At 40.5% G+C, this 9,631-nt stretch overlaps 1 protein-coding gene across 1 annotated transcript; it reads left to right on the top strand.

Moving 5' to 3' along the window:
* The first annotated feature begins 4,289 nt into the window (after nt 1-4,289).
* Nucleotides 4,290-8,266, top strand: atf3 (activating transcription factor 3). The gene is made up of 4 exons (XM_080790747.1): nt 4,290-4,415; nt 6,393-6,657; nt 7,171-7,278; nt 7,426-8,266. The coding sequence occupies exons 2-4, from the start codon at nt 6,403-6,405 to the stop codon at nt 7,768-7,770; spliced, it is 708 nt and encodes a 235-aa protein (XP_080646873.1). The 5' UTR covers nt 4,290-4,415; nt 6,393-6,402; the 3' UTR covers nt 7,771-8,266.
* The last annotated feature ends 1,365 nt before the right edge of the window (nt 8,267-9,631 follow it).

Consider the following 9,631-nt stretch of genomic DNA (forward strand, 5'->3'; position numbering starts at 1 on the left):
ACACAATTTGGGGGTCCTTCACATATTTTTGATAACCAGAAGATGCTCTGAACATGAATCTTATCGCCCTTTAAAGTGGCACTTTGTAACTTTAATTTAAATTAATAAAATGTAATGTAATCTCCAATCTGTATGGTAGGCCTACAGTATGTTGATACAACTTAACTTCTACAATTGTAGTGGTTGTATTTCGTCACCCTGCTCCCTCTGAGACAATTGGATCGTGTCAAAGGTCATGTCTCACCTACACACAGGATCTGACATGAAATTTGACCTGATGGTCAAGATTCAATTTATCCCCTGAGCAAGGAGGAAGCAGGCTCTATTAGCTCAATGGTAAAAAAAAGGACTGCACATAACTTGCAATGGGCTGTTCTTATCACACGATATAAATAGGAAAACAGGTCAGCATCGACCGCGTCGCACAGTCTGTATGTCTGAACTGGCCTCATAACCTTTACAACACCTGTCTATGAGTTTTTAATGTGTGTGCGTATGTACTCGCACGTGTGTGTGTGTGTGTGTGTGTGTGTGTGTGTGTGTGTGTCTCGCAATCTTGTGCTTGTTTGTCTAATTGATTGTCTAAAGCCTATATTTTATACCTTCTTGACAGGGGGGAAAGGAATATGTCAAGCATCAAAATACAACAATTTAGTTTTCTCTCAGACAGCATCAATTTGCCGTTCCCCGTTTGCAAGGCCCTTTAGGCAGCAGAGAGGGCCTTCATCGGACATTTGGACACTAGGATTCATAAATGTACAGTGTCTTCCAGGTTGAGAAGTCCTTTTGTACAGCTTTTAGTTCACTGCATTGTGCTTTCACTCTTATCAATGGATGTTAGTCTACTATAGGGCATGTTTTCAAATCAAATTTAGATGTGATTTTTTAGTTTCATGCTTCTTTTTGGCTATTCTGCCTGTATTGATAGTATCAAGTGAAGATTGACAGGAAAGAGGGAGAGAGAGAAGGGGAGAAACATACAGCAAAGGTCGTCATGAATGGCCAAAGCCTATATGTGGCATGCGCCTGGACCACTTGGCCAGTGGGCACCCCTAGATGTGATTTTTATTCCGGCATTGATTTATTTATGTACCTACAGTATGTGGGTTAACATGCAGGGGAACACCATTTGGTTCATAATTAACTGTTTTACAGCTGGTTGACACACCAGTTATATGGCCGCTATCTCTCTCACACACACACACACACACACACACACACTTTCCTGAATGGAAAATCACCATGGTGGTGTTTAGCAGTCAGACGAGGCTCCCTAGGAAACAATGATGTGTGTATATGAAGACAGATGAAACACACACACACACACACACACACACACACACACAGTATGTGCATGTGCGCAGCATACACACAATGACAGATGGCATGCAGAGTTTAGTGAGGAGAGACAGCTAGAAGTTTCTAGATCACATTGATCGAAATGGCTTCTATGTCGTCATCATACTGTATGTTCTTTCTGAATGTGTTCATATTGTCCATGCTTCTGTGTCCATCCTGTATTAGTCATGTAATGTTAAAGTAGCACTATGGAACTTTCCTCTTCTACTGAACCTGGTTTCCGGTGTTTTTTACCATTGAACTCAAGATCCTGTGTCTATAGGTGAGACATGATCTAAATGTCTCAATAGAAGAGCAGGGAGACTAAATACAGCCATCCCAATTGTATAAGTTATATTGTATTAATATACTCTACCATAGATTGTATAAGTTATATTGTATTAATATACTCTACCATAGATTGCATAAGTTATATTGTATTAACATATACTTGACCATACAGATTGGACAAAATTCATTTTATTGTATATATGAATGAACTTAAAATATAAATTTCTAAACTTATAGAGGGCATACTTCCCAAAACAAATCAAGAAAGTCTGAAATTCCAAATTGTTTGTTTTATTAATTTCCTTTAATAGATACTTTTATTGTATCCCTAGGAGAGGAGAGATCAAGGAGAGGAGAGGAGAGGAGAAGTGTGGTTCTTTGTGGATTTTGATCCTGGATCAGACTTCTCTCTCCCTCATGGAAAATATGCTATATCAAAGATATATGTCTTATATATGTCTAATCAAATATACTCATCATGGACCGATATACATGTACATTTAAACCTCAATAAGGTAGATCATAAGTGTGAGCCACATCACCCATTCTGTTTAAATGAGAGGGGGAAAAAACAGCCGGTTACAGAATATGTCTGGGAGAAAATCTTCAGTGTAGATTTAAAGGTTCTCAGAGTTTACTTTATGGCAGTAATTCTCATAGACAAGAGGAATGTTATGTTTTAATTGGTACTGTATCTGTGTATGCCTGTACTAGTCAGTAGTCACATAGTTCACCCTTTCTAGTCCTATAGTCCTAGTCTGTCTCATAAAAAACCATACTTTCTGGTTTAATAAAGAACTCAGTCAATATTATGATATGAGAAGATAAGAGAAGAGAAGAGGAGAAAAGAAAAGAGAAGATAATAGAAAAGATAAGAGTCAAAGCCAAGGCAAGCCATGAAAAACCACAAGCCAAGACATGTCAAGACATGAATGTAAATGTCATTGCATCAGTCTTATCTGGTATTTTTAGCTCTCAAAATATAAACTCCTTACAGATGTTTCAGGCAGTGTTCAGTTAATATTTCTCAGAGTGAACACAACCAGGTACCATGCTCATAACCCACTTTATGCCCACTTTATGCCCTCATAAACTCGTAACAATAACACAGGAGCCAGCCTCGGTAGCTATGGATGTCAAATGTCTGTTGAGGTCAACACCAACTACTGTATATGTTTTCCTGTTTCAAATGTTTAAAACATTTGACAAGGAGTTTAAATAATTTCACCTACAGAATGATACTACGGTATGTAGGCTACGTGTACTATGTGGGATGCACTATGTGGGATGGAAATATATTTTGAAGTGGTATTTCTCTTGTTACTGTAAGGTACTGTAATTGGCTTTGTAAGGAAGAGTATACTGACTGATGTATGAATTAAGAAGACTTTAATCTTGCCGTATGGCATATGGGATGACACTGATTAGCAATAATCCACTTTGACATGTATAGGGTACAAATCTGGCAAGAGAACGAATCAAATCAATACAAACGCACTTTACCTTGAGTGACAAATCCTGAAAGCGTCTTAGTTGAAGAACATGTATACTATATATAACTATAATAATTATATGTATATACTCTATATAATAAGTTTAGAAAGAAACTATTTTACCCAACTAAAACATTACAGTCTAGATATATCAAATCAGACCTGCCCCAATGCCATGATTGTGCTTAATGGTCCCTATAGCAGCTAGTCTCTCCATGTCTCTAACTTTATAGGCTAGGCAATAATAATGTGTCATTGGGGCTATATAGCTGTTTCAGTCATTCACATACAATGTATCATTTTAAATTCCATCACCGGGTGAAACGGGAAGGGGGATGAGAGAGGGGGGAGTGGGGGGAGATGGTGATGTGATTATGATGTGAGCAGTGGTGGACAGAATAAGTAGCCTAGCCTGCAAGTAATGTAGGAGGTAGGCCTACTTTTACTTTACTGGACGTATTTAAAAATGTCTATACTTTTACTTCTACTCCACTACATCTAGAAGCAAATATTACTATACAATTGAAAACTCAACTGTATAAATTACCTTGTAGATTTTGATTATATTACAAACATAGATTAACCACTTCATCCCATATACATTTCAGCCATTTAAAAATATTTTATTTTCAAAATATCTTTTTATACATTTTGAACTTGGGACATACTCTTACTTTTGGTACTTATATACTTATATATTGATTTTTGTAACTACTTCTAGTACATTTAATTGAATTCCGGACTTTTACTGGCACTTTTTCCTGTATTCCTGATTAGTACTAAAAATGTTATAAACATTTTAAATTCCATCACCGGGTGAAACGGGGTGGGAGGGGGATGAGAGAGGGGGAGATAGATGGTGATGATGTGATTATGATGTGAGGGGATGGATTGGGATGAGGAGGGGGGATCGCCTGCTGTCCTGTTATGGCAGAACTAAAGACACGGGGAGGCTAGGCTCGATTGCATCACCGGCCAAATAAGCTTTCTATAAATAGGATGACGTCACCCCTGCCTGGCCCGGCCCTGACTGACAGAGAGAGGAGGAGTGTAAAAAATGCCTGAGCGTGCTGGGGGGCGCGGCCCTGAGTGACGTAACAGCAGAACGTCGCCGGACTCTCCTGTTATAAAAAGGGGGTGATGCAACGATCCGGCCACACACTGTAACTTTACTACAGCGCGGAAGAAGATAGAAGACACGTTTTATTAAGCTGAATATTTAAAGCTTAATCATACGAGAAAGAAGAGGAGGGTTCTTCTTTTTTATTCTACTCGAAATCAAAGAATTGTCAGGTACGTTTTATTTGAGTTATATTATGGAGAGGGGTGGTGAATGGTGATTCCCTGCGTTGTCCCGTTTGAAAAGAACAGATCTACAAGCTATGAACGTGTCGCGTCGCGACGCGTTGATAGCTTGTAGATCTGTTATTTTAGGGGGCGCGCGATGGAGGGAATATACTGTAGGTGGTCTATATAATATAATCGACGGCACGGTGTGTCTCGCTCGCTCTGGGACAGAACGACTCGCGACACAAACCCTGACACCTCTCGATATGTCGCGTTTGTCGACGTGTTTTGTGAATTAAACTCGGGTTTATTTCACTCGGTCGACCCTGTTGGCTTTTAAAGTAGGCTACTCCGTTTTGTTGTACTTAAGTAAAAGTATCTGCAACGTAGAATACTCTATTCCGGAATTCAACATTTACATGAGTAAAAGTATCAAAATAACTTATGCAGAATCCCCCATTTCACAATTTTTCAAATGTAAGAAAAAATAGCAGATCGGGTATTTTCAAATGACCGAAATGCTGAAGTGGTTAATGTAGTAGGCTAGGCCTATTAGGCTGTTTTATTGTACGTGATAATAATACAAATCTACAAAGTCGACTATCTATACAAAGTAAAAATATTTGCCTCTGATCGAGGTAGTAGAGTATAATTAATTAAAATTAATTAAAGTATCGACATTTGTAATTACTCCAGTAAAAGTATGTAATAGTATTTCGATATGGGTGCTCTAACCTATTGGTTCATAATTATGTTACAGCTGTGTAGCCTATGTCTTTGGCATCTGTTGAGATGAATATTATTCCACTATCACTGTCGCACTCACTCGCACATTGCGATAGGCTATATAGAATAGATTGAATGTATAGTTATAAACTCAGCACATTGTTTTGTTGAGTACGTCCACACAACCCTCCCTCCTCGTTGCTTTATAACTTTGTTTTCAACTTTGCTGCTGCTTTATTTCGTGGAGTCATGTTTGTGTGTGTGATGTAACATTACATAAACGTGATGAAACCGCGCTGAAAACATGACTGGTGTTTGGTTTGGTTTCATTCTGTATCTATGCTGAGCCTTGGATCAGGGCTATAATAGATATTTAGACTGACTTGCTCGATTTAAAGGTCACAAGAACAGTGACACACAAAATGCTAAGAAATACAATCTTTAAAAAATGGTCTTTAATGTAAATTATACATGATTTGAATATGCACAGTATAGGCCTATACATCATAGACTTAAATGTATCAAATTCTTCTTTATGTCCAAAATTATTGGATAGATTTTGTAGCAGATACATATTTGTAGAAATATTAGACTTTAAATGTCAAATCATGTTCTAATCATGTGTACCGCTTTCCAAATATTTTATTTTGTAACAGTTTGGACCAAATAGCCAATTTTGCACTGAGATGCGGTTAGTTACCAATAACACGACAAAACATGAATGTTTGTTTTCATTTCTGTAATTACGCCTGGTTTCACATTCAGAATGATAAATTGTCATTACTTTTACTTCTACTCCATTACATCTCAGAAGCAAATATTGTACTTTTACTCCACTAAAATTATTTGAAAACTAGTTACTTTGTAGATTGCGATTATTATAACAAAACATACATGAACCACTTCAGCCCTATACATTTCCAGCCCTTTGAAAATAGAGCTTGTAGAGATCTATTTTAAAAATATGTTTTATACATAAAACATTTTGAAAAACTTGTGAACTGGGACATACTACAGTGCACAATGAGTACTTCATTTCCTAGTCCTACTGTTGGTACTTGATACTAATACTTTTGTACTTTTACAAAAAAAATATTCCGGACTTATACTGTCTTGAGTATTTATACATTGCAATATTGATACTTTTACTTAAGTCAAACATTGGAGTACCTTTCCCCCGCCACCACTGGTCATGGTCCAGGTCCACACAGTCAGCTCTGTCTAAACGTCCAGTCGTGTGTGTGTGGTTTTCTTCAGATTCATCAGAATGATGCTGCAGCACATGGGCGGCCCGTCGCTGGCCGACGTCAGCTGCTCGGCCCTGGTGCCGTGCCTGTCCCCGCCGGGCACGCTCACCCTGGACGACTTCACCAACTTCACGCCCATCATCAAGGACGAGCTGCGGCTCGCCATCCAGGCGCGGCGGCTCTCTAACGGCCTCAGCGTCGACGTGAGCTCCGACTGCGCCAGCTCCACCTGCAGCTCCGAGAGGATCGGCAAACGGACTGGGGCCAGGCGAGAGGTATAGGCTCTACCCCCTTTCAAGACTCATTATCCCTATAATACATTTACAATGTTTAATTAGAATAAAACTAGGGCAAATTATCTAATTAATTAGATGCCTTGTAATTAATTAATAAAAATTGATCGAATATCAATATTTGATCTGAGAAGCAACTCTGTACGAGGCGAGAACAAGCAGTCTAGACGTGGGTCTGTGAGTCCGTCTGTTACGGAAGGCATGCCATTAATAGATCCTGTCTTGTTTTACATCAAAATTAAAATATATAAAAAAGGAAGAGTGCTTGTGAGGGCGCAGAGACCCAATATAGTTAAAAGTAGGCCTATAAGCAGGCTGCACTCATTTTACAAATAACAGACAACCAAGAAAACCAACCAAACAATAACAAATATGCACTCTAAATTAAAGTTTTAAAAATATATACTAGGGGAGGTTGTTGCTCCTGTCTAAGGGCCTAGTAGCAATCATTCAGATGTTGACAGTTTCGATTTGTATCATTATTATTATTTTTAGCTGACAACAGAAGAACAGGACAGGAGGAAGAGGAGGAGGGATAGGAACAAGGTTGCAGCGGCAAAGTGTCGCAACAAGAAGAAGGAGAAGACAGACGGCTTACAGAAGGTATGGCTGACAGCAAAAATAATGTGACTAATAGACTAATGCTAGGCACATAGTCACGTGTTGGAGTGGTTAGCACCGCTCAAAAATGTGAATACTTTATCCATCACTATTTACATTAGCTTCTACTCCCCTCCTTCCGCTCGACAGGAGTCCGAGAAGCTGGAGGTGGTCAACGCGGACCTGAAGGCCCAGATCGAGGAGCTGAAGCAGCAGAAGCAGCAGCTGGTCTACATGCTCAACCTCCACCGGCCCACCTGCATCGTGCGCGCCGTCACCGGCCAGACCCCCGAGGACGAGCGCAACCTCTTCATCCAGCACATCAAGGAGAGCACCCTGCAGCTCCACAACCTCACCAACAACATCTCCGCCTCGGGTGATTCCGCGGACGGAGGAGACATCGCCGACATCACTTTGGCACCCTCTCTGGACGGAGGACTAAACCTCGGACATTTCCACGGTCATGGCGTTTTGACATTGTGTGATCAGCTATGAGTGGGTGTGTGACTGTGCGTGTGTGTTCAGGACTGCGTGAGTGCGTGCGTGCGTGTGTGTGGTTTGCTTTTGACAGACTTTGATCCATGTATTGAACACCACAACCAGAGGCTGCCACTGATGTAGCACACATTGTAGGAGCCTCGTAGTCGGAGGAGGGGGACGCCTCTCCCAAGAGAAAGACAAGTAAGCCACAAGCCAAGTCAAAGAAGTATCCGCCCCGGTCTTTATTTCATTAGCTGTCTGACTGCTAAGCTGCTAGCTGGAGGGGCGAAGTGTGGCTGACTGGTTGAAGGAGAACCACAAAGTGCCCCCGGTAACAGACGGCACCAACCTCCCTCCCCTCCCCAAGTCATTTGGGGGGAACATCCAAGCACTAAAAAATAACAAACAAATGAACACCTACAAAACTATGATGCATTTATGAAAGAGAGACGAGGAGGTGCATTGCCGTTTTTGAAGAGTTAAAAGCTGCAATCCAGAACGTATTTGAAATGTGTGTTAGAGTACAATATAACTGGCACATCTGCAGTGGCTGGAGGTGGTCTCCCTACTGTTCCATTGACCACATGGTCTGAATACAGGTAGTACATGTATACCCGTTGAAAGGAAGTACTGCCGGTACCTCGAGTCATAAGCGAACTTTAAAGCAGGAGACACAGGTTCAAATAAAAAGGTTATGAATCGCAACTCTTAACTCTGAATTAGTACCAAGGTGAGCGAGGCACAGAAGTTCACCTGAGATGGAACGTGTGTTGAGGGAGAACAATATAGAATGTGTGTGTTTGTATATGTGTGTGTGTGTGTGTGTGTGTGCGCGCGCGCGCGCACGGGTGTATGGATGGATGTGTGCATGCATGCGGGCTACTGTACGAGCTGCAAATCCCTGTCGCTAACGAAGACATTGGTATTTCCACTTAGCATTACGACTACTAGAATATGAACATTATATACAGTAGTAACCACTGTGTAGCTTGCTGTTAGATTGTAGGCTGTTTTTCCCCAGCTGCCTTGCCATTATAAGATGCTCAGCGTCGATCTATCTATTTGGACAAACTCAAAGTATTAACCACTTGAACCCCGATATAATTGGTCTATAGTGTTTATTTGATTTAACAATTTTTATAAACATCCTCTAGAACCGGCCTCAGGTCAGGGACGCTGGGGGTTCATGTGGTTAAATGAACACTCAAGGATTAGATTGTGCATACTGGAGACTTCTAAAGCTGCTGCTACAACTTACAATACAACCACTCAGGACATGCTGACTGATAGAAGTTGAATTCACTGGTGGGACGAGAAGTCAGGTTGTCCAAGAAACTCATACTTAATGAGCTCAACAGGTCTTTGTTTGCATCGATCACACATGGGACGACCCATTCTTACATTTAGTACATTTAGTACGCCTACGGCAAATGGCAATGGCCAAAAAGGCCCTGTGTGTGTCATGGTGGTCTGGAATATGTTATTTGTCACTGTGCTCAATTCCACACAGGCCTTAAGACTCCTTTTGTGTCAGTCATACCAAAGTGAAGTTACGATTATTTTGTGTACACAGTATTTCACTGTATTCTTTTTTTCTACTTCCGAATCTCATATACTGCATTGGTTGCATTTATGGCTGGGCGATATATGGGTATATCAGTATTGTGATATGTGACTGGTATTGTAATATGGTGATTATGGCATGAGTCGGTTGTCATCCCCACAATATCGTTATTGAGGTATTTCGGTCAAATACTGTGATATTTGATACACTCCATATCGCCCAGCCCTAACTGAAGAGGCTACTGTATGTATGCAAACAACCCTTTCAGGGCCATCTAAAGGTGGGGGCTTTTGTAATATATTATTTATTGTT

The sequence above is a fragment of the Protomyctophum bolini genome (assembly GCF_963924005.1).
Source record: "Protomyctophum bolini genome assembly, chromosome: 19".
In the NCBI taxonomy this organism is placed as follows: domain Eukaryota; kingdom Metazoa; phylum Chordata; class Actinopteri; order Myctophiformes; family Myctophidae; genus Protomyctophum; species Protomyctophum bolini.